A 25,835-nucleotide genomic window follows, 5' to 3' on the forward strand; every position below is an offset into this window, starting at 1 on the left:
CTTGGAGGTGATTTTTCTAAACAGCTAAAAACAAAAAAAGGACAAATGTAATGCACTGCTACCACAGACTGTGATCTAGGACAGTTTTATTTTCTGGGTAGCGGCTGTCTGCTGCCATTTTACAGTACAAATACGGGTTTCTTTTCTGCTTTGCCTTTGAATCACTCCTCCCCATCTTTATTTCACTTGCTCTAAGATATATTCATTCTGGAGATTTAAAGTATTAGTTTAATGTCTTTGCAGTATTACTCCTGTGGTGCCTAGCTCTGATCTCTTACATAGGACACTTTTGTCATTATGCCTCAGTGATTTAGGAACCTTGCTGCTTGAATCCTGCTTTCAACCACTGAACAGGAACATAGAACTTCACCCCACTGCTTCTACTAACCACAGTTGGTTCTTGCTGCAGCTACAGGGTTTTTTTAAGTGACTTGTGAGTTACGTGACAAATACAACAGTATTTCATTGTGATCCACAAGGGAGGAAGATTAGAAGGAAGAAACGTTCCAAAATGTGTTTGTATAATTGTTTTAAAGTTGGCTGAGTCAGAGGATTTCTGGAGGCACTTGACAGACTTCTCTCTGGTAGAATGTGAAAATGGGGAGGTGGAATTATGGTTCTTCGAGCTGCCAGCTTCTTCACATCCTGTTCCTTTTTTTTCCAGGCACAGGACCTCAATTCTTTTTCTTGTTTTTAATCTTCTACAGATAAATACTACTGTGTAACTTTGCATACACACTTTGAGATAATGTATTTTATTTATAGCAATTAGTTACAATAAAAAATCATGCTTTTTGTCTGTTCTTAAATGGCCATATTAAAAAAGTAGCGGGTTTTCTTTTCCTTGCACAGTGATCAGTTAAGCGCTTTCCCATCTAACAGTGCCCCAGTCATATGTCATTATTCCCCTACCAGTGCTTGTGTACAGTACAAAGCCAAAAGATCAGGTCATTCACACCAGAATAAGCACATTCTGATTTCAAGGACAAGAGCAACAGCACTGCTGAAACACTTCTTCACTCTTAATCTTTTCGTTGTTATTATTTTTAAGTCTTTTTTATTCTTTGGTATGAGAACTGTGCTGCTTGCTTCTTTAAACCCAAAACCCCCTCCATACCTGCTCTGAGTAGGTATAATTAAGAAAACATAGGAGTTATTTTGGTTTATGTTTTCATGCTTCTTGCCTCTGTCCTTGCCTTTTGCCAATAGCAGAATGCAGTCACTGTTACTTGCAGGCTGCAACTGGGCAGGCCAGATCTTTGGGAATGGCATAAGCCGCGTGGATATCCAGGATCAGAGAGTCGCTTTTGCAGATAGCTCCGTGGCAGGAGGTGGTTGCCCAGCAGATAGTAATTCTGAACTATTGATGTTGCTTTGTAATTAATTTGGAAGGCTGATACTAAAGTTAGCTTAATGACAGAGGGAAAAGTTGTGTTTAAATTATCCAGCAGGATCAGGCAGGGGGTTTTGTGTAGTAGGAAAACACTGTTTCTATTTTAGGATTTGTTCTTCCAGATAAACAAGCTGAATACAAGCCAGCTGGAATGTTTGTGTATCTATGGCTACATTTAAAGTTTCTTTTAAAACTGAAGAAAATAGGGTATGGAATAAAATCTTCTTCTTCTTCTTCTTCCCAAAGCTTATCATTAATTCATCACTTCTTTGCAGTCAGTCTGTGATTAAAGCTCTACTCTAAACCCATACATAGATGTGTAGGCACAAGCTGGTGTCCAGGCAGAATAGGGGAGTGTTGCTGATGATGTTCATTGGTATTTCAGTCCAAATAAGCTTTTGACAAAAACTTTTAATCTATTTAACCTGTTCTCATCTGTTTTGGTTGAAGGGTCCTTCTTAGTAGGTCTGCTGTGAGGCAGTGACAGGTAGGTCCATGCAATAACCTTTTCCACCAGCACAGCTTGATATGAAAATTAATAACCAAAAGCCTAAGTTGCAGAATTACAGGTTATGTTAGCAAAACCTGTGTTGAGTTCCTTTTGGGTTGTGGGGCCCTTTCCAGACCCCAGACTCTGCAACTTTGCTCCAAACAAAATTAATCAAGAATGCCAGAAACTGATTTTCTTGGCCTTTTTTTTTTCTGCTGTCGGAAGTCTTGAGTGGAGGCTGGCTAAAAGATAGAATCAAAGCTATTAACATGGGAAGTGCACAGTTAAGCTTAATTTTTCTCCAGAGTGTTTAGAATAAATATTATTCTTGCAGTTTTCATCTGCCCTCTGTAAGTATGCAGCAGCTTTAGAAAGCTCAGCACCTGAGCTTGCCCATTCAAGTGTCTTTTTCAGTTTCACAGTGTCTATAGTTCTGTGAAAGGAGAAAACATGCATACCCCACACCTTAATACACACATTTAGAGGTTACTGACTTTTTCTCTTCTGTGTACTCCCTCTCCTTTCCTGTCTGGAATTGAATGTTGTTACGGTAGCATGAAAAGGCATCCTATGTCTCCAGTTTGTGCTGTATTTATAGGCTGACAGAATGTAGGAATTGCCTTAGTTGTGTGAGTGTTTTATACCCTTTCCAGCCTGGCAGCTGGAGAGCAGTCGGGATATTTCAGCAGCTGTATTGGAACACACATCTGGTGCTGCCTCCCCCTGTATGGAATTTGAAAAACCTTTAGAGATGACTCTGTAGTTAAAGAGGAGGAGGGTGCAGTTTGCCCAGCAGTGTGAACTGCTCTAGCCACTAGAGCTAAATAAAAAGATCTCTTAGTATGTTGCACAGGTACATTTGACACTGCTCCTAAGTTCTAGGAGGACAGGAGTAGTTTTTACATTGAGGCTTTGGTTTTACATTGCAAAGACTAAACGAAGCTGATCCTTTTCATTTTCTGCATAGTTATTTCAGTCACACTGTTGGGTTGGCTGCTATACAGCATGCTTTATAGACATTTAAACACTCTTTTAAAAAATGTTTATCTGAGAGATACCAGATGCCTTGGGTTTCATCCAAGGCTTCCATAGAAAGGCCTGAGCACAGAGAAAAGAAATTATTTCTGATGTGTTTCTTAGCTGATTACAGTATTGCTTCTGTGTTCGAACTGGTGTTGCTGGTGACCCTGGCAGAGGTAGCAGAAAGTGACTTAGCATGCATTAAGGCTCAGTTTGCTCATTTCCATATGACTTGTAGAATGACCTACTTTGGGTTGAGCTCTCTTTGTTTTTTCAGCAAAATGTGCTGGGTGTGCAGGTCTGGGTTTTCATTATGATGCCACTCAGCTAGTACTGGGTTTTGTGGTTTCTGTTTTCAAGCAATTTCTCATTTCTTTAATTAAAATTTATTTACTTAAAAATATTTGTGAAAAAAATTAATTTTCTTGATCTTTTTCAGATTATCAGAGGCTGATGACAGTGGCAGAGACCATCACAGCACTAATGTTTCCATTTCAGTGGCAACATGTGTATGTTCCTATCCTTCCAGCATCCCTCCTTCATTTTCTAGATGCTCCTGTCCCTTACCTCATGGGCTTGCACTCTAATGGACTGGATGATAGGTCTAAGCTGGAACTTCCTCAAGAGGTGAGAGGAGCCTGTCTTGTTTGATTAAATATTGTCCATGACTATTGAGGGAAGTGAGAAATGATCCAAAACACGAGTGCTAACTGTAACAGCCATTGTCAAGTTCTTGCTGGCTCTGATTTGGGATAGATCTCTGTTTCTTAGAGGTGCTGACGAAAACCTGATGAAATAGATGAAACCTTGCTTTTGAAATTGTATGCTCTGATAGAATTGAACTGTAATTTTGCAGGAGCTGATGTATTTGGGTTATAGAATGAACATTTTTGTGCTGGAAAAAAATCAGCCTTGCAATGCTAGAAAGCACAAGGAAGTGCAGTGTGAATTCCCCTGCGCTGGCCAAAAGGCTGTGGTGGTGAGAGAGCAGAGCTCAACACTGCTGGTTCCTGGCTGTGTGGGCTTAGGCTGGGTTTTCCTGCACTGGATTTCTCTCTTGGCTTGCATGAACCCAGCCTGCCAGGTGTCTGCAAAAACATTTCAGATTTTCTCCTAGAATGCCTGCTTCAGTCTGCAGCAAAATGTCAGCGTGTACTTGAGCAAACTTCTGCTTGTTGGGGTAGTGCTGAGGAGCCCTGGGAACAGCAGCCCCTGTGTAAAGGAGAAAGAAATGGTCTGTAAAGGTTCTGCAGCTCATCCATGGGGCTGGGACTACCTTTAGACTGCTTAGAGGTTGTCCTTATTTTATCCCCCTGTTCACTTCACAAACACTCCCTGTAGGCATGTGCCAGGAGTTGAAGAGCTGGTTGTGAGGACCAAGGCAGCAGAGGAAGTGTCTGGCCCCTGCTTACTCGTAGGTGTAACTTTTCAGAGGAGGAACTGTGTAAATAATGGGAAACACCCTAGTTACAGGCCCTTGTAGGATTCTCTGCCTTTTTCTCTGACTGTGGGTTTTCTTCTATTACCATTTGCATTTCTGGGAAAGCAGAAGCGTGGCAGGCACAGGGTTTTGTGGCGGTGGTTTTTGTTTTCATTATCAGGCAGTGCTGCAGCATAGCTTGACACAAAAAACCCTTCCTTTTTAAAAAAGCTGTGTGAAATTAAAGACAAGATATTTTTGTGAACCTCCAGTCTGGTCTCCATGCCAACATTGCTCTTTTTCTCAAATCCATATGCTGGTAGTTTTCATTTGTTTTTCCTGGCAAGTTCAAAGTAAAACTTTTTTTTTTTTTCCCCCAAACTATTTTCTTTTTCTATGAAAATTAAAGTGTTTAATCTCTTGATTTTTTTTTTTTTTTAATTGTCTCACTCTCTTTTTTTTATTTTCCACTGGCATAATTAATAATAGAGTATTGTATGTTCTTGCCACGAAAACAACAGTCTATTTCTTTGGTTTACTATTTTTTCAGAATTTTGGCTGTACTGACAGGCCTAATTAATATGGTTAGTACACTTTTTAGAGAGAATAACTGATGAAATAAAATGCATGTGTGGATATGCATGTTAATATGCACCATGGATGTTGTCACTGTTACCACAAGCCTCTAAAACACTGTCCCCCTTTTGTAAAGAAATTCCTCATTTTAAGGTCTCTGTAATGCTTCCAACTAAATGAACATATTTTAATTTCAAATAGACATTTCAGTTACTTAAAAGGTAAATTATTTTTGGAAGAGATTTATCAGGTTATTTTTGAGGTTTAAAATAAGGCAGTTGATCTATTTTTAGGCATTTGAAATGAAATCCGAATACTATTAAAAAGTAATCTGACACCTCAATTTATATTTTGTTTTACAGGTAGTCTCTTATGTGGAGGTGGAGGAGTAGATTTTTGATAGTATGTTACAGAGATGAGAATTGTCTGGGAAGGGAGGACAGACAAGACAGAAAGCAGCAGCAACATGCCCATGTGGTGAAATTTGCTGCAAGACTTCCTTTTCCTTCTAATGTTTCAGCTTTTCTTGTTCTTATTTGAAGAGTGAGCTCTTATTTGTACACCATGAGTTTGACCTAGTGTGAGAAATCCCCTTGGTAGTCACTGCTGGGTAAGGTTTCTTGTGAGCTGTTGAAATCCTTTGCATTGCAGGCTGGAGATGTAGCTGTGGCATAGAAATGGGCTGGAGACTTCATTCTTGTGGTAAATAACTAAAAAGTTATCCTGTACCAATAGATTTGTTTATTCAAGGGGTTAACTAGACTAGGAAGAACAGGAGCTCACTGTTATTGAGGTTTCCATTGTAGAGACTTGGCTTAAAAAACCTCAGCCAACCAAAAAAGAAACCCAAACAAGCCCCCATGGAACAGCAAATACAAACTGCCAAGGAACATGAATAATGTGTTGTTGCAGAAGAGGGCATATGGATTCCATTATTTGTACTTCAATAAGGACAAATTTATCATCAGTATCAGAGGGGCTATTAATATTTAACATTGTTTATATCTGAAGTTTGGAATGTATATCAATGTTTATGAACTCATCAGGGTTATATGAGGTACTCCTCTGAGCTCCTGATATCAGAATTTTCTTCACTTATCACAGAGGGTATACAAAGAGCTGTTGTGTTGTAATTTATTCTGAGTTCTGCAAAAAAATTTTTTTCTTTGTCTTGAAACTGCCTAAGCTGCATCTCTGTTGCTAATCTATTTACGTGGATGTGTGGGACAGCTGCTGTTAAAGAAAGCAATATCTGATTTAGGCAGGGGCCAAAGAGGTGAGCTTTGAGAGAAAATCTAGTTAGTGCTACTCAATTGAAGGGCATTGTGGAAGAAAATAATATTGCTGTCTAGCACAGCATAGATACCTCAGTTTCACTGTAGGCTTCTTCATTGTGGTTTTGTAATGAAGTTTTAAAAAGACTAATTTTTCTTGCTCAAAGTGTTTTGAGTGAATACTTTTAGGCTGATAATGTGAGAATACTGTCTGTCCCATCTCAGTTAGGTTTGGTTTGGTGTAAGTCTTGCACACAGATGCCATAAGGCTTGTTCTGCTGGCAGCCTCCCATATTTGGGTCACATCTGGTGTTTCCAGAGGATGCTTTACCATATGAGCATGGAAATCCAGCTGTATTCTAGAAGTTAATGCTTGCTACAGATGATGATTTAAATCTTCAATAAAAAAGTTGTGTTAGTGCAAAATTAAATTTCAGTTTATCCCTTGGGTACCTCAGAACAGTCCCTGATGGAGAATTCATTGAAGACCACCAGTGACCTGCAGACCTGACTCTGTAGCCCAGTAAAACTGGGAAATGCTGAGGTTTAGTGTGGAGTTGAGTTTCTCGTGCATGTCAGCAGCAGAGTTCTCGTTCTCACAGGTGCTGCTGCTTTTCTGAGGGCTCTGTCTGTGCATGAACATCCTTGTGGTTTCCCTGGCAGCTGCATCAGGGGCTTCTGAGGAACCCAGAAGAGAAGGGGAGAGCATGGGAGAAGCTGTGCTAGAATAAGGTGCTGCAGATGTCAAAGGGGAAGGGAAGAACATGTGGCTGTTTCAGGTGTTGCTGGCAAAAGCGTGCTTTGTTTATCAGTAAAACTGATCAATAAAAGTGGTTTTAGCAGCTTACTTGCAGATCACAAATCTAGCATGTGCTAATGCAAAGTGGAGTTTTTTGATGTGTCTTTGTATTTCTTTCTAAAGAAACGTCTGCAGTGCTACAGAAATACATTTTTAACAAGCAAATTAATCCAGACCATTTTATGCAGCAGGATTTGCATGTAAATCTTGCCGCTCTAATTTAGGAGAATGGCGGAAATCGAAATTATTTTCAGTGGAAATAAGCAATGCTGAGTTTCCAGCACTGGTGAAATGAAACAAAGTAGTATCTCATTAAAAAGCCTGTTTTTATTGAAGTGATCCCAAGGGTCTTGGGCAATAGCTTTTTGTGTTAAAAAAAGTTATTTAGAAAAGAAAAAGTTAAAAGACTTTAAAACCTAAAATGCATTTTCTCTACTAGTATAAGACAGATTATATATATTCTTAGTGTTTTATTTCAACCATTAAAAGGGTGTGATTCAGTGCTAAACCTGAAGAAATTCTATGGCTTTTTATTTTTGTATGTTGTTTCAGAAGATAAGAAAGGTCTTCTGAAAAGCCTTTTTTCCTTTTAATATTAATATATTAGACCAAGATAATTATTTAAAGATTATCACTGCTTTTATGCATTTTCAGGCTATCTGCTGATATCAAGGTTTGATCCTTGATAATACTGCAAATTTATTGACAAACATCAGTTTTATATTTTCTTGTACTCCAGTGTGAACAGCCACATGAGGAGTTTCTTGAAGGCTGCAATGGCTTTGAGCTGTAAGCTGTTCTCAGTCCCAAATTCTGGGTTGGCATGAAGGACAGCAGTGTTGAAATAAATGCAGAAGGTCCCCATTTGCTTACAGGAGTGGCACAGGAGCATCCATCAGAATTCAGAAGCACTGCAGACACACTTGCCACAAGTCAGCTGTGTGTGTGTAAAGTTGCACATCCACACTCTCTGTGTTCTGTGAAGTGGGGGGTTATTTGCAAAGTAGGGGCCAAATGCACCAAGGTGATACAGGCTGTAGATGAATGGGGTTTAGTCTTTGAGTGCTGTATTCAAGCAAAACCTAAAGAATTTTCTTCTGTGTTTCTGAACAGAGCAGAAAGGAAGGATATGAGTTGAATGCAGGCCCTGCTAGATCTGTGTGGTGTTTTGGCCCTTATTGTACTTGGGGTCAAACTAAAGAATTGCAATTGTCTTTTGGTTTTGGAATAGATGCTTGTAATCCAGACCCCACTAAGCCCATGGAAAGTGGTGCCATTGGCTTCAGGGAAACAGGCTCTGGCACCAGGTACACAAACACTGATTTGCTTACATTCACATTTCTAAGGTTTGTAAGACTTTTACTCAGACACCCTGTTACATAGAATGATAAAAGTTTATGGGAAGGACAGGTTTTTAAATTAGGATGTGATATCCTTGTTCCTTGGTGTCTCAGGAGAACCTTTTATTATAGATGATGTAATGTGTTCTCACTTGTGAGTCTTGCTATTGAAGTGGTGTGTAACTGTTTTGGGGTTTTCTTTTGATCTGAAATGTGGGCAACAAATAAAAAAATATGACTGTCCTAGAGACCTGAAATACCAAATAACTAACTTAAAGATGGTCTTTCCATTATATCTCTACTTACAAGTGTTGCCAAATATCTTGTCTTTATTTCATTTTAGTTTTCTGTGTGTAAAATAATTAACAGTGTATCCACATAGAGAGCTGTCAGCTGTTCACAGCCCACTCAACTGTGCTGCCTTCAGAGGCAAAATAACTAAACCCTTGTGGCCAAAGAACTCCTTTATTTTTCTGCTTTGTGTACTTGTCCAGTTCCTAGCATACAAAATGCTTTGGATGACCATGATTTTGCAAATAAAGAATTACTTGTAATTTTTCTTAGTTTTTAAGGAAGGGACGCCTCTATCCTCACTGGTGTTCTGTTCTGTTGGATCTATTAGTGTAGCAGCATAGTGAAATTTACTGCTCTGGTATCTGTCGCTGATTTACTTCAAATTTCATTTTTACAGAAGAATACTGTTTTGGTACCTCTGGAAGGGCTTGTGCATTGAGGTGTTTTTGCCATTTCTGTTCCCTGAGGAAAGTGTTTATGCAGTTTTTGAGGATGACCTCATATTCCCTGAATTCAGAGAGGCTAAAGTCAGCTAAAGAATCTTTGCTTATCATATGTCTTATTAACCAGGCACTGGATAACTACAGTGTCCCTGAAAATATTCTTTATACTCTGCTTAGACTATTGCTGCACACTGACTTTTAAAAAATGTTTCCATATAGGCCAATTTCTGGAAAATGTAATTACAAGTTGCACAATAAGCAATCACTATCAGGAGCTCAGAGTGTTTAAACTGTGTGCATGGCTCTTAGAGAGGAACCCTGCAGAAGGGAAAATCACATTTTGAAAGAATTAAGCAGGTGTTAGCCCAGATATTTATAAGCAATTCTAGCAAGCATTGAATTTGGCTTTTTCTTCCACTGGCAAAGAGTTTAATTTCAGTATGAAGATTAGAATTTCTACCTTGGTAAGGTTAATGTTTGATTTCTTTCTGGCCAAGTGCTTTGTGGATACAGCCAAGCTTATTGACCAAGAGTGATGTTTTCTGCAGAATCTGATCCAAAAAGGAAGGAAAGTTGAATGACATCAATTAAAAAAGTTGTAAAAGGAAGTAATACAATTAAACTGTTTGAAGAGTTTCTTATTGAGGCTGTCTCGCCATTTTGCAGACTGCTTGAGGCAAATTCAATGCTTTTTGTTTCTCCCTCAGCACTGATTGGTAGGCATTGTGCTTGGTTTCAAAGCTTTATTTCTCTCCTGTCTTGAAGTGCTTACAGTGTTTCTGACTAATACCAGCTGACTTGACTTCTGATCCTCAAGGAACCATGGGCATATGGGGGCCTTGAAGCTCCTGAATTCAGGTGCTTGCTTCAGATACTGCCTTGGAGCAGTGCTGATACTAGGGAAATTTCAGCAATCACACCTGCCCTGCATAAAAAGAGCAACTTTTTCTAAGGTGCACTAGAAGCTGTTTGAGAATCAAATGTGTTAATTGTCTTTATTGACCTTGGATTCTTTTGCAACACCTAATTCAATTTGTGATTTAATTTCCAGTAAAGGATCTATACAAGATACATTAAACTGTTTTATATGCATTCATTTGAGCATAAGAAATCAATCTCCATATTAAAATATTAGAACATTAGGAAATAGAGAACTGGAATTATGTTTACCTTTTTAACTATGGGTAATATTGTAGCAGGACATGAATTGGACTAGTTCTGTGCAAGCTAGTGCAGTATGTCCAGTGGAGTTGTGCTTTAAGAATTCTTTTTTCAGTTTAAATGTTGAAGCTCAGTAAGATATTTGTGTTTATAGGAGAGTTGACACCCAGCTCTGTTCTACAGAAAACTGTCACAAATACTAAATGTATATTTTCATAACAGTTTACTAAAAGGATCAGCTCTTATCAGGCACAGCTTATTTTAGTCTACTATGGTTAGTCCCACAGTAAATTCCTACCAGAACTTGTGGATCTGATTTCTGGGATCATTTACCATTCATTCCATGTGATATGATATCTTCTATTTCTATAAGTTGATATCTTCTATTTCTTTCCAATTAAATTGTGGTGGTGCTTCTGTCCTTCTGCACTTACTGAATCATAGGAAATAACTGGAGATAGGTCAATTCTCAGAGACCTGGAAAGTGTTTTTGCTGCCAAGTTGTAGTGAGGTCTGAATTTGGGTGTGGCTCCTAGAATAATGCAGTGCAGTTAGGTTGGAAGTACCCCATAATCTGGGTGAAAGGATTTTGTATGGTGAAGGTTAAACAGAATAGTGACAGTCCGTGTTAATTCTGCAGTGAAGAGAAACTAAAATGCTTCTACAGAAGAGCAAAGTTACTTCTCTGTTCTTAACTTCCCAGGCAGATTTCACACATGACTGGGGTTCTTGCTGTGATGTGTGTAGTTATGTAATGTCTTGAAACCATTTGATTTTGCAGTGCAGAAGCCAAAAGGGGGACCTTCCTCCTTGCCAAATAAAGAGTGAGGTAAACCTTAAAAGATGCAGAACTTCTTTTGATCTTGCTGTGGAAGCCACATAGGTGGTTTTTCTTTTCTTTCTCACCCCCTTTGGTCTTTTTTGGTGGTAAATGAGTTGGAGATTGGAACAGAAAAACACAATGGGAACCAGTTCATTTCATTTTTCCCCTCGGAAATAAACTTGCTCGTTCAAAGAATTGCCTTAGTTGTCAGGCAATTGCCTTTTGTTGCTTACAAAAAAAGAGAAGATAATTTCATTGCACTTCTGCAGTATCAGCACACCTTTTAGACAGAGATTTGCTAAATCCTTTAGAGAAATGCACTGATAATCTGAACAACAGGCAGTTACCTGCTTGCATATAAACATGTATAAAATGGAATTGTATGTATCCTGTAGTTAAAATTTAGCTGTACCTGTATGAAAAAAATCACAAATCCGAATTTATGTTATAATCTATTTTGTACATAAATGTCTGTAAAATTAGTCTTCTCTCTCAGTTACCTCCTTAAAAGACCTGGAAATGTAAGTCTTGTGTTACATTCTTCAAAGCCAACCAGTCAGTTCAGTAATGGTTGGGGCAACGGTTTTATGAAATAACCAAACAAAAGCAAATGTATTTGAATCTTTAAATAAGCACAAATCCCAAAGATTAATAATGTGCTTAGTGATGTTGTAATGGTGTCCTGTTCTAAATTAAATCCCAGGCTAACCTGTGCTTTGTGGATGTAGACAACCATTTCATCGAGCTGCCAGAAGACCTACCCCAGTTTCCAAATAAACTTGAGTTCATTCAGGAAATTTCAGAGATACTGATGGCTTTTGGAATTCCACCTGAGGGAAACCTGCACTGCAGTGAAAGTGCCTCCAAGATGAAAAGCCTCAGAGCATGTGACCTGGTTTCTGATAAAAGAAATGGGAACATAGCAGGATCACCTCTGAATTCCTATGAGCTGCTAAAGGAAAATGAGACTATTGCAAGACTCCAAGCACTTGTTAAAAGAACAGGTGTGAGTCTAGAAAAGGTAAGATATGAAATGAGCTGCACTCTCTTTGGTCCTGCAGTGGCAGATGGTCTGAAGTCATGGTCCAGAGATGCTGTATGTCTGTCTTCACTAGAAGGAACTTTCTGTCAGCATGTTCTCAAACCCTGTGAGCACCTGTAGAGACAAGGACAAGCTTAAGGGAGAGAGGGAATGGGATTTAACCCTGCAGCATCTTGGAAAACCTTTGCTATCCACCAAGTGTTTTTTTTACCAAGATAATGTGTTTAAAATGGCACTTTGCCTTGTTTATTCTTGGTTTTGAGATTTATTCTAAATTGACACCAGTTTTTAATGAGCTAAGTGGCTAAAATTGACATCTAGATAATTCTGAAGTTTGCATCCAGTCTTGGTTTCTACAGATATGTTTTTCATTCTATGTAGAATATATCTATAATTTTGCTTCTATGTAATATATTTGCCATAAGGTTACTGTGATGCTCTCTTCTGGTTAATGTTGTAGAGTTCAGGAGTATCTGAGTCCCAGCAAGTGGACATGTAGAGCTCGTGGTGATCCTGATTGGAGCTTTTGAGTGATCAGAATTGTGAAGCAAAAAATAAATTGTTGCCCTTTGTGCATAAAATATACTCCCTGAAAGAACACTGGGAGTTTTTTTAGCTTTTATGGAATGAAGACTGTCACTGTTGGTGATTTTTTACCCCCTATGAACTGAATATCTCAAATCTAGTGCTTTTTTCATAAATTTTAACTCACATCTTAACTGAAAATTCATTTTCCTTTCTTGAAGATTACTCTGAGCTGTGTAGTGGGGAATTGTGATTTACACTAAGGGCTTAGGCTACTAGACATGCACAGCTTTTTCACTGTCTTCATTTGAAGGCTGGCATGTGTTTAACTGTTCTAAACCTGGAGTTGTTTGACACCAGATATAGATTTGCCTAATATGCAAAATTTTAAGGGTAGTAAAAACCTCTAAAAAACCTATGCAGGTGATTGAAGGGTAAAAAAAAAGTAAATTAAGTCTGTGGCATACATGGGCATGTATGTTGTTATTTACCCTTTTTAGATTTAAAACATATCCAGTGCAAACAGTACTGAAGTAAGTTTTGGTTTATTATGAAAAATTTTCTAAGGTTTCTGTCTAGATTTTTTGATTTTACTCTTTTATTGCAGTGGTTGAAACAGTAAGTATTTTTCTTTATTGAAATGTTGACTTGAAGAGTAGTAGCTGAATGGCAGATTAAAATCATGTATGCCTGGAATACCTGACATATTTGTGTTTTCCCTTACTTTTTCAGCTGGAGGTGCGAGAGGAGACCAGTAGCAAAAAAGATCTTAAAATTCAGTGTGATGAAGAAGAATTCAAGATCTACCAGCTGAACATTCAGATTCGGGAAGTTTTTGCCAACCGCTTCACACAAATGTTTGCAGATTACGAAGTGTTTGTCATTCAGCCCAGTCAGGACAAGGAATCCTGGTTTACAAACAGAGAACAGATGCAAAACTTTGATAAAGTAAGTTGTAATAAATAGGTACATCAATGTAAGAGGTAAAACGGTATTCAAACCTAAGGCTTTGTGTATTGGGCCATCAGATGGAAAATTGTACTGTCAAAATGGTAATTCTGTAAATTTCAGTGTTCCCCAAAAAAATTCATATCCCAGATATGTGGAAAAATATATACAAATATAAACTTCAAGAGCTAAAGATAGTCTTTTAAGGATACTGTAGAAAAATGCAGCTTGCTCTAGAAAATAGCTTAGCCTCACTTTAGGGCTAACCCCCCACATTAAGGTTAAATAATACTGGTGGAAACGGTTTGATTTTTAATCAGGGGAATTCCAAATATGTTAGAGAATTAAGTCATGAACCCAGAAAATGCTTGTATACCTGTGTACCAAATGTTTCCTAACTCTTGTAGAGAATCATAAGACCCAATTCTTCAAGTTTTTGGACTGTCTTCTTTGCTAGAGATATTTGTCAGCAGGAGAGTTCACGTGGGTGAAGATTGTTGCAGCACTGTCTGCTAAAATACTCCTCTGATTCCCACCGAGTTGTATGAAGAGATTCCCATTGATTTCAAAAGCTGTGAGCAAAGCCAGAAGTCCCAAATATGCACACCTGTGGTACTGATGGTGTTGTTTGCTGGGATCCTGTTGAAATTTTTAGAAAATTAAGGGATTTTTGAAAATTTTGAAATTTTTTTTTTTAATTTAGGAAATTTTATCCCATTTTGAGGATAGAATTGATGTGTGTAATAAAATCAGGCTTTAAGTGGTACCAAAGCACTCTCATACATCATTGATCAGAAAAACTGTGCATCTGGTGGATGTCTCTCTCTCTTTGCAGACTCCTAAACACTTTTATCTCTTCTTGTCTCTTAGGCTTCTTTCTTATCTGACCAGCCTGAACCTTACTTGCCTTTCCTCTCAAGATTCCTGGAGACCCAAATGTTTGCATCCTTTATTGACAATAAGATTATGTGCCACGATGAAGACGACAAAGACCCTGTTTTGAGAGTTTTTGATTCTAGGGTGGATAAAATCAGGCTGCTGAATGTCAGGACACCGACTCTGCGCACATCTATGTATCAAAAGTGCACAACCATTGATGAGGCTGGTAAGGGCCATTAGGCTCCTGCTTGACAATTAGTGTATTGGTCAGTTCTGTTTGTTGTAGACATTAGATTAAGTAATGATTCATGGTTTAAAACCTCAAAAAAAATAGACCAAAATAGCAAAGATGTAAAGCTTAAACAGTGGACTAAATGTTTTCTGTGATGTTGAGATGTGAGATGAAATTAATGTAAAGTAGAACTCGGATGTCTTCCTGAATGCTTTGTGTGTGAAAGATGTCTGAGCTTAAGAAGATAAATATTTTTCTCCTTTTGGTGGCATTCTTTGATGTCAGAAATGCTCTTGTACCCTGTTGGAATCAGTAAGCAACTCCCACCTATTTCTTTAATTTCACATCTGATTTTAGTTGAAGATAGGTGATTATATATACGTGTCTGATAAAAACACCTTAAAAAAAGTTAACTTTCTTACCATTTCAGAGAAATCTATTGAATTAAGGCTGGCAAAAATAGATCACACTGCAGTTCACCCACACTTGCTGGACATGAAAATTGGACAAGGGAAGTATGAGCTTGGATTTTTTCCTAAGCTCCAGTCTGACGTTTTATCCACCGGCCCAGCAAGCAACAAGTGAGTAAGCTAAGGCAACAGGTGATGAATCTTGGCAAGATCTTAGAAAGCAAAATCGATTTTGGGTTTGTTATTTCAAATGAGAACAGGTCAGATCATGTGGGGTGGGGCTTTTGCTATGTCTGGGTTTTTTTTTTTCCTTTTTTAAATCTGGACTTCTTGAAGCAAATTTACTGAGGAAACCCCTCTTATGTTTGAGATGATAGTTTGTGTACTTTGAGTTATTTACAATTATTGTCAATATAAAAGCAGATCCCCTTATTTAATCTCATGTAGGAGGTAGCAAATATTTTAGGATATTTTCTTATAAAAACCTCAAAGTGGGTTTTTAAGGGGCAAGGCTTAAGTTATCCCTGGAATTGTGGGTAAAAAAAAAGGAAAAATACAAAGCAAATGTATGTGATCTAATATTCTAAAATATTTTGGTTGCCCAATATTCCAGAGGTTCTTTGTGTGTGTTTGCAGCTGTGCTTTGGCTGATGTAACTGATGTTAGCATGTTCAATATAGAATAAGCTGGAAACCTCTGATTGCCTCTGCCCTTCCCCTGACTCCTGACATTTGGCTGATGTTATTCCCCCATGTGTAGGTGGACAAAGAGGAATGCTCCTGCTCAGTGGAGGCGCAAGGACAGACAGAAACAACACACGGAGCACCTGCGACTGGACAATGACCAGAGAGAGGTGAAAATTGCTCAGCTCTAGAGATCTGATTTTTTTTCTTTCCTAATGGCCTGAAAAATACTCAGCAACCTTTATGAAATGTGTAGACAGTTACTTGCAGTTGATGTCTGCTCTCCCTTATGTGTATTTAATACATATGAAGTAGCAGACCAAAAATACTTAATTTTCTTATTATGAAAGTTATGTAATTTTTGCCCCCTCTCAGGACAGAATGATACCTCACGTATAGGAGAGTTCTCTGAAAATATAATCACATGATTTCAGGTTGTTCTGGGGTTTTTTTTCTTTCAAAGGGGATGAGTGGGAAGAGGGGAATTAATAGTTTTTAGCCATCTCTTTCCCATCTCCAAGTAATTTAGTCACCCTGTGCTTCTTTTGTGTATTTGATGGAGGAAAGATAACCACCTCTAGAGAAGGATTTATTTCATTCATCCTAAAATCAGGAGCATTGCCCTTTGGAGTTGGTTAAGTGTCTTCTATAGACCATAATAAATGTCTTAAGGTAACAAAGTGAGAGACCACCTCATTGCTTAGGTGAGAATGTGAAGCCCACCCATACTGTCACGTTTGTGTCTGCCTGTTTCTATACAGCACAGTCTGATGCTGATTTACCCACCTTCTGACCTGATAAACATCTCTCACCACTGCTCCTACAGCTGACACAGTTTTTCTTTGTGGTGGTTTTGACAGCTCTGAGTGAACCAATTACAGTATAATTTCTGATTCAAACTGTTACACCAGGTGTTGATTTATGGGTGATTCCAAGAATAGTCTCAAAATATTAGAGGTTTTTGTTTATTTACTAACCCCAGAGTTTTGCTTTTGTTTGTGTGTTGTTCATTAAACACAATATTCTCTTGCCTTGTTAAATATCCTTAGAAAAGTTTAATTTTGAATTTTAAAGGAGTAGTAGTCTTGTGTCTGTTAGGATAGTATTGTGAAACTCAAGTGTGTTTGTTCAGTTTGTCCTTTTATGGTAGTGATGGATTTAATTGCCTTCCTAACGCACTCATTTCCAGAATTTACTTACTGGTTTGTTAAAATTTTGTTGAATTATAGTGTCATCTCTGTCATCCATAACCATGTAACAGAAAAATATCTGCATAATAAAAAACCTCTTTGAGTAGTTTCTGGCTCTGACATGTTCCATATGCTCAGATAACTCAGAAGTGCTTTTTACTTAGACGTAACAGAAATGAATAGTAGATGATTTCTAACCTCATTACTGTGCTAAACAACACAATTGTTAAAGCATGTAAACTTCTGAGCTAATTACAAAGGCAAAAATCTACCTCTGGTCTCTGGGGTGTTCTGTTTGTTTTGGTTTTTAACTGATTCCTCACAGGTTCATTTCCTATAGGAGTTATTCTGTCTCAAAAGGCAAGTAATATCTGAGGAATAAATATTTTAAAATACATGCTCATCTGGGGGTACCAAGTGCCAGTGGGAATGGTGCTGTTTTTTAGGGGTTTATGCTGTACCCCCTTGATGACATAATGGTCATTGGACACTGACCCCTTCTCTGGGTGAACCTCAAACTTCTACAGTAAATTTGAGAGTGGGGAGGGAGCTCTTCTGAGATGAACACTGGGGTCAGGCTGACCAGGAGGTGTCAAACTGCAGTGTTGGGAGTTTTAAACAAATTGAAGCTTTGCGGCAGCCAACAAAAATCTGTGTAATTGAGACTTTTTACTTGCAAACATTTGTGCCCAGTGGAGGGCAGACTTTACACCAATCCACTGATTTAACACCATCTTTTCTTTTTTCCTTTCAGATTCATTACTTATGAATTTATTTTTGTGTTGAATGCTTTGGAGTTCTGCATTGTATTACGTCTTCACTCTTCTCCTTTTCTGTTTTGCATGCTCGCTTTTATTACTTCATATGTGCTTACCTCTTTCACTTTACATCTGCTTGGCTTTTTGCTACCAACTTATCCTGCCAGCACCTGGACTTTTCCATGTCAGAGCTTCAGTTGCAGTTATGTTTAGACTGGGACCAGCATGATTGGCCCTTCATGCCCTCTATAAAATCTGTGTCAGAGCATTATCTGGTATGTCCAATGCACAATATCACTGTAATCATAGTTCTGGATAGAGATGCATAATCAAATGTATATATCATAGCTCTTTAGTTCAAGGCCAGTGGAGAAGGTGGGGTTTTCCCTCTGTTGTGTTTGACAGATCTCTTCACTGACATTTCAGTTGGTCATTATTTCAATGTAAGCTAGAGAGGTTTCCTGTTAATTTCATATATGTACTAATCCTGAATATTCCATCAGCTCCTGTAAAGGACTTTCTTTCTATCACTAATTCTCTGTTAGCTGTGCCCCAACCAACCTGTGGTCGCCTGGCTTCCAAAATATTTGTCATATCACTCTTGTCTCTGGGGTGAAAACAATGGCAGCTCCTTGATGGCAGTAATAGGAGCAGAAGAGCTCTTTCGAGTAGAGTGGGTTCAGGAAATGATTTTCCTCAAAAATGCAGCTGGTTCACAGCTGAGAGATGTTGCTATCATTTGCATTTTGCAGCTGCTTCCTGAAAGAGCAAAGTTTTCTTGCAGCCCCCATGTAGACCAGTCTGCCACTTGAATAGTCTTGGTCTGGGTAGTTTTTGCAGATTTTCATTTGAATGAAAAATATAAGGAGACAATTAGCAGTGGTGCGGGGAGTAACTGAATCTCTATGCATCTGAATATCCTTAGCAGTTTGTATTGTGTTCTTGTAATTCAGCAGCCTGTGTTCTGATACTGTATAGACAATATAAATGGGGATTTGACCTCTGGTGAAATAGCAGTTTTAAGTCTCTCAGACCTAAATAATATTGGATATAAAAAGGGTCCTGTTCTTAAAGAGGATGTGATCCTTTCCTCCTCACTCCAGAGGTGTGGGTTATAAAGATAAGTTCACCTTCTTCTCTCAGCCAAGTAGTCTCACTTGCACTTTTGTCTGTGTTTGTGCATTTCCTCCCCCAATCCAGAAATACATCCAAGAAGCCAGGAATCTGGGCAGCACCATCCGGCAGCCCAAGCTCTCTAACCTCTCTCCATCAGTAATTGCACAAACAAACTGGAAGTTTGTAGAAGGCTTGTTGAAAGAATGCCGAAATAAGGTAAGACAGAAGAATTCTGCTCTCCTGCCCCTCATATCCACCCTTTCTGGACCATTTTGTATCCAGTATGTTCGAACCCCCTCAATTTTCTGCCAGCTGTTTCTGCTTTATCCTTAGAAGGATTTTTGCATGGTGGTGAGAAATTAATGAAGAGATAATGTATTCAGAAATTCTGCAAGGAACAGAGCCTTTATCAAGCAGATTTATGATAGAGATTGAACATTCTGAAGGGTCTTTACCATCCCGCTGCCCAAGACTATTATAGCACATTTCAATTATAACTAATGAGACAGTACTATTTCAACAAGAGAGAGTAGTCCAAAAGAGAGGCTTGTGGTGAAAATACAGCAGCTTTTCTCATAATTACATTTCTGAGGTGTAACTTTTTAAGCACTTAACAAAGAAATCTGGCATTAGTTTGTAGATGTGCTTCACCAGTATGTATTTGACAACATGTTAATCTGAAGTAAATGTTAATGTTTATAAAAATACAGCAATGAGAATAATTATGAAATAGACACATTCTTGCCTAAAGTCAGTGGAGGTATTGCATGAGTAGTTATATGATACTCATACTACTATATGAGTAGTTATATACAACTTTTTTTAATATATACAACTTTTCATAAAACTAATCTTTCATAAAAAATATTTAATATGTGCATCTACTTCTGATTTCATTTTATGGAACTGTCCAAATAATCCCCATCCCTTAATAGAGGCACAATAGATGGTGAAAAATTTTGAAGGTAGACTTGTGTCTGTGACAGTGAGAAATTGCCAGAGGGAGTGAGGGGGAGAAGCAGCTAGAGATTAACTTGGACTTCTTAATCTCCACCAAGACTGTGCAGAGGGCTTAAAGGAGTATTCCACATTTGAGAGTGAGTCTAGAATAGGAACAAAAATGAAAAAAATGTTTAAGAGATGAGTGGAACTGATTCCCTCACCATTTTTTTCCTCCAGTTGGTTGTATGATGAATATATTGTGACTGCAGGACTCCACCTCCAGAGCTGGTGAAAGTTTTGTTGGCCAGTATGAAATTGGGTACAGTTCAGGAGAATATGGCTCATGGGGAAGCTCAAGAGGTGCACCCCAGAATGGGTTTGATTTAATCCAAATGCCCTTCTGGCAGAACAGCATCTCCCAGGAGTGACAATACCCGTGCTACTTGGGAGCACTTGGATGCATTCACCTCCCCTAGGAGGAGGTGGACGAAGTGTCCTGCTCTTGTCCTGCATCCAGTACTCACCAGGCTTCAAAACTACCCAAGATCTGTGTTTTGTGGCCTTGCTGCTGAGCATCCAGCTTGTTAATGTGTGACCTGCTGTTCCCATTGTTGGGGTTACTCTGTGGAGGATGATGTGCCCATTTGCAAACCCTTTCTTAGAAAAATAGATCAGCACTGGTGCTGTCCTGCCTTGAAAAGCAGGGATAAAAGAAGTGCAGTTCTGCACTAATGCCAGAAATATATATATATACAGACAGTTTTTCTGCCAAAATTTTGTTGTCATGTGCTTCTTTATTGGTCATTTAAAAAGTGATCTTGGAAATTCCTGGGAGAGGTTTACCTCTCTTTTGCCTTGTCCTTTTTGAGACTAAGAGGATGCTGGTTGAGAAAATGGGTCGAGAAGCTGTGGAGCTTGGTCATGGTGAAGTGAATATCACAGGAGTGGAAGAGAACACCCTGATAGCCAGTCTGTGTGACCTCTTAGAAAGAATATGGAGCCATGGTCTGCAAGTCAAACAGGTGAGGAATAAATATTCCTGTACATTGCAGAGCATGCTTTCCTGAAGTTCTGTTATGCTTTCCCTCTCTCTGCTTTCAGAGGACACCTTTAGTGTATATGTAGATGTGTTAAAATACTTGTGTGTTCCCCAGGCCTTTTTATGTCAGTTCCTACCCTCTTGTCTGTCTCCATGTTGTGGGGTATGTGCAAGTGTACCTGTAGATGTGTTCCACAGATGACTTTTTGGAAGAATCTCCATTTAACCCGGGGTTTTTTGTTTAGTTTGGTGGGTTTTGGTAGGTTTTTCTTTAATAGGGTGGTGCAAAAAACCTCTTGCTGTGTTCTTAATATTTTTGTAAATGAAGTTGCATAGGTTACTAGGCAGCATATCCTAAAGGTGCTCAGTGGGATGGGGAAATTGTTTTCCTGAAGGATAACTTAGTACTTCAAAGTAACAGTCTTGCTATTTTGGTTCTTTCTGAGTGATGTAGGGGTACTTAAATTATGGTTACAAGATCACTAGCTAGAGATGTTGGGGTTTTGTATGAAATTAATAATGGTTTTGCTCTTCTGTTTGGAGTCCCTTGTGGGACAACATGGAGTTTGGAGGGCCTTTACCAACTTTACTCCTCCCTTGTACAAAGGAGTAGCAAGGGTGGAGAAGAATGACTTTTTTTTGAAGGAATATATGTTCATAGTCTAGACAACTGTAATCCAGTATCTCTGTTCCCAGCACCCAAACACCAGTGTTTAACTCTGCTCTCCTTCAAATTATACAACAGTTTTCTATGTGAAGATTTATCATGTGATTCTCTCCCTTCCCTCTTGTATATCACTTAGGATAGAAGCTGTACTGCTTTCGTCTTAGAAGACAGAGCATCAGTATACTCTGCTTCAACCCAGATTTGGGCCTTTCAGACCACCAGACGGCCAACCCTTCATAAGGTTAATGCTTTGGATTGATTGCAGATGTTGGCAAACGGTGCTGAATGGTGGAATAAATAGAGTGGTGGAATAGAATAGAGGCCTGATGGAGGAAGTGCAGTGTATCTCATAGTATGATCCAGAGTTTAAAAAAATAAAAAGTAAAAAAGCACCACCAGTTCTCTGTGTGCTCTGGCCTTTATGAAATATGCAAAAGCCTGCTGTTTCATACATTGATTTTATTTTATTTTTCAATAATGAGCCAAGGAAGACTCTTCTTTCTCAACTGACCATAGTAATGAGGATGGCTTTCCTTCCACCAATCCCTGCTTTTACCTCTTCCCTGCTGATGAACCCCAGTAGTCCTACATTAGCTACCTACTGATTTTTCCACGTGCAAAGGGAATCCATGCCTTCCGTTCTCCCGATCAATGCACGGGAGCTGTGATGTAGGATCTAATGACTGAAGTAGTCTGGACTTTCAGAAGGCCTTGGTTATTCCCTTGCCCATTCTCTCTCCCTCTGCTTTCCTTAGGCTGTCTTCCTTCCCCTTATAGATCCAGCTTGCATCATCATTGCTATTTGGTGAAGTTAAAGGAGAGGTCCACGGTGCTGAAGGAGCGGGCAGACACTGCATGAGTTCTCACATTCATCATGGTTGTTGACATCGATTTGCTGCAGGATCCTTTGTTGCTGCTTTCTGTGATCTGTTGCAGCTCTCCTTGCCATGGCAGCTGGTTGCTGAACACTAGACTGTGTGTGCATGTGTGTGTATTGGGAGAAAACACAGTTTTGGATGTAACTCTTTGCTGGGTGATATTTTCATGTTCTTTTTTTTTGTCTGTTTGTAATAAGACTTGTAGTTTTGGCTTTCCGTGTTGGATCTGTCAGGTATGCACAAGACACAATGGATTTTTTTATATCCTCACCACTGAATGCATATTTTTAATAGATTTCTGTCAGCACAGATGTTACAGACACTCTAGGATTTATTCTTCTGGAGGCATGCCACTTCTGGAATAAACCCTCATGATCAATAGTTCTTTATGTCAACTGTTGGGAGCTATAGGATGGCAATGGTTAGAGATTTTTAAATATAGTTTAAAAAACTTTTAAAGATGAACTATCATTGCTGCACTTCTGGGAAGGCACTTAGATAATTTTAGGTTAAATTGATAGTGCAGAATTGACAACTATTGCTTTACAGTCATGGTTTCTTTCTGCACAAAGCTGTAAATAAAAATATGGCCTTATAATATGACAACTTTTCTGAAACGCAGAATTGCTAGATCTTTACAGGGATTTCAGGTTAATACAGTAATTCAGGAAGATAAGTAATACTAATTATCTGTAAGTAAGTCCAATTGATGTGCTGGAAAGCCTCTGTTTGCTTACTGCTGCCTTTCTGCAGGTTTCGAAGCTTTTGGTTTATTATGTGAAATATTTTATGACGCATCCAAGAATCTTTAGAGTTTCCAAGTAAAAGATTTCCTCACTCTCTGCTTTAAGCAACCAAGGGTTTAAGAAAGCAACATAATGAGCAAGGTGCACCTTTTTACGTCATTTGATGGATTCAACTTGGCGTAAATACAGCATCCCATATTCTAACTCTTAAGTTGGTTTTACAATTTGTAGAACTGGGGTGTTTTTGCTGATAAGCTTTCACTGTCCTGCTTATATTTTGGGGTATCTTACTGTGTTTTTGATTATCCAGGTGCTTTGCCTGATGAAATTGAGGGGACTCTTTTGAGAGTCTAAAAATGGGCAGCATTTATCCATAGCTCTGAATTACCCTGAAGGGAGCAGGGCTTGGCCTGGGTGTGTCTTGCTCAGACTGGCTCTGTCTCTTGTCATTTCCCTGCTGGAGAAGCAGGCAGGGAGAGACCCACAGGACAGGTCACAGCCTCAGATTTAAAACTCCACATTCACACAGCATTTTACAAGCCTTTGAATGTTTTCTTGTCATGGTAATGAACTAAGAGGGAAGGAGTTCCTTTGACTTTTTCCTGTTACCAGAACCATTTGATCCCAGTAGTCTGACTCTTGCTTTTCCTTCTCAGCCTCTTTACAGCTCCCAGGCGCCTCCAACTGTGTCTTGTTTTTGGCTTTTACCACTGAGTTTATAGGGAAAAACATCTTTAAAGCAAGTTTTTGTCATGGCTGATATTTTCAATAATGTTTCAAACTTTTTTTTTTTTTTTTAATTCAGCTGGTAGTGATTTCTTTAACTAATATTTTTTAATTTTAGGGAAAGTCTGCTTTGTGGTCTCATCTGTTACATTACCTAGAAAACAGACAAAGAAGAACCACATCAGGCAGCTTCAGTACCTCAGGTAAGATTGGCATCTGCTGGAAGAAGATGAATAAAAGCTGTAAGAGCTGCCTGCAGATTTACACCATATAGGGTTTTCTTCCCTTGGAAATACCTTCACTCAGTATAACTGGATCAAGTGTTACACCTGCTATAGTTTTAATATGGGCCTGGTGTATTATCTCAATATATTTTATGAAAAATAAACTGGTTTGTATTGAGCCCACTGGTTTGGGATCTGGCTACCATGGTAGTCAGAAACCAGAAATAGCTGATGCTTCAGAGATAGGCTTTAAAATGGATTGCTCTGGTACATCATCCTCCATGTGACACACAGGCTCTGCATGACTGGCAGAGCAAATGATCTTATGGGTGGGGGTGGAAAACAAGTATAAGCACATAAAATTGTGCTCTACAGCCTGAAGTTTTACATTATGGCTTGAAAAACAACTGAACAGGAGGCTTATTTTTTAAAACATAAACTGAAGAAACATATTTTTGTTGTATCAAGTGTTGCAGTAGAAGCAATATTGTACATAAGATCCACTGATAATATATTTCTAGGATTATTACTGTAATCCTTAAACTTTACTTCTTGTGTCAGGGGCATAGGATATAAATTTGGAGAGAACAATAGGTTTGAGGGAAGCAGTGGGTACCTTTTTTATTTAAAGCCGCTGTAAGCAGCTTTTTAAAAAAAGATTTGAACATTAGTAACATGCACAAGATCTTGTAAACAATCAAAACCATAGGTTTGGAAATTTTATGGTCTCCTGAATGTCCCTTAGTTCTTAGTGGTTTTGTACATTAGAGTAAGTCACAATCAGTTCTATGCTTTCTAACATGGGATTTAGGGCATGTTGATTGTATTCAACACAGAACTTCATTCTGGAGTGGAATTTGAAAGATAAGAGTAATTATCTTGCTTGAAAACCCCAAAATGTGGTATTTAAAAGGCAGTGGTGCTACAGGCATGTGCAGGGTAATAGCTCAGTATATGTTTATAATATAAACATATTTAACACTGTTCTCAGGTGTCAACGGTGCCAGCCAGGGGTACTTACACAGCAAGAAAACAGGGTAGTCTTTATAAAGACTAATTTACTGAATTTATTTTTTAATTACTAATTTGATTACTATAGGTCTTAGGCTGTTTGATGTCATACCAATTTCAGCTGAATCTAAGCTCAGTAAAGTGTTGGTTCAGTGTGTGCTGATCTGTAGAACCACCTGTGTAGCATATTAGATTTTCATGTCATTTGGAGTGGAAAAACACCACAGTACCTTCAGAGTCACCAGTAATACAAGAGTGCAAATTGGTGTTAATTTACCTTCTTTTTTTATATTGATTTTAGAATCTTTAGATGGATTTCTGCTAACAAGAAATTTTTTTCTTCTGAATCTAGGAATACTTCTTGATTCAGAAAGACGAAAATCTGATACAAGTCCAGCCATGTCACCTCTCAGAATCTCTCTCATCCAGGATATGAGGTGAGTTTGAACTGTTAAACCCAGAAACCCCCTGAGATTTGCACATTTGTTTCTGTGTCTACTGTACACCATCTAGAAAAGCCTGTGTTTCCTGCAGCAGGAGGGGGCTGTGGGGAAGGAACCTGTTGAACCATTTAAAAGTAGATAGTTCAGTGTTTTCATTGACCTTTACAGAAATAGGTTTCATACTGAGGAGGTTTTATATTGTCAGAGGTATTAACTTATGGAAATAACACGACAGAGATTTCATATTTCTAACATTTTGTGTATTGGTTTATTTCCACAGAGGTGAGGGAGTAATGTTTGTGTTTTCCCAGTCATTGCTGAGTTGGTTACGTAGTTCTGAAGT

The 25,835-nt window shown here is 38.6% G+C and overlaps 1 protein-coding gene across 12 annotated transcripts in view; it reads left to right on the forward strand.

Moving 5' to 3' along the window:
• Positions 1-25,835, forward strand: part of DENND5A (DENN domain containing 5A) — a 62,249-nt gene that overhangs the window by 23,802 nt on the left and 12,612 nt on the right. For 3 of the 12 annotated variants that reach the window (XM_086892013.1, XM_086892014.1, XM_086892024.1), the window contains 12 exons: positions 3,343-3,530; positions 11,737-12,054; positions 13,333-13,548; positions 14,419-14,653; positions 15,090-15,240; positions 15,829-15,922; positions 17,868-17,975; positions 18,901-19,032; positions 20,628-20,780; positions 21,601-21,705; positions 23,933-24,017; positions 25,402-25,486. In XM_086892013.1, the coding sequence (XP_086748139.1) occupies positions 3,343-3,530; positions 11,737-12,054; positions 13,333-13,548; positions 14,419-14,653; positions 15,090-15,240; positions 15,829-15,922; positions 17,868-17,975; positions 18,901-19,032; positions 20,628-20,780; positions 21,601-21,705; positions 23,933-24,017; positions 25,402-25,486 (1,870 nt within the window). The remainder of the gene's footprint in view (positions 1-3,342; positions 3,531-11,736; positions 12,055-13,332; positions 13,549-14,418; positions 14,654-15,089; positions 15,241-15,828; positions 15,923-17,867; positions 17,976-18,900; positions 19,033-20,627; positions 20,781-21,600; positions 21,706-23,932; positions 24,018-25,401; positions 25,487-25,835) is intronic. The other 9 variants (XM_086892015.1, XM_086892017.1, XM_086892019.1 and 6 more) reach the window with 3 other exon arrangements.

Source organism: Cyanistes caeruleus, chromosome 6 (genome assembly GCF_971803275.1).
Source record: "Cyanistes caeruleus chromosome 6, bCyaCae1.hap1.1, whole genome shotgun sequence".
In the NCBI taxonomy this organism is placed as follows: Eukaryota; Metazoa; Chordata; class Aves; order Passeriformes; family Paridae; genus Cyanistes; species Cyanistes caeruleus.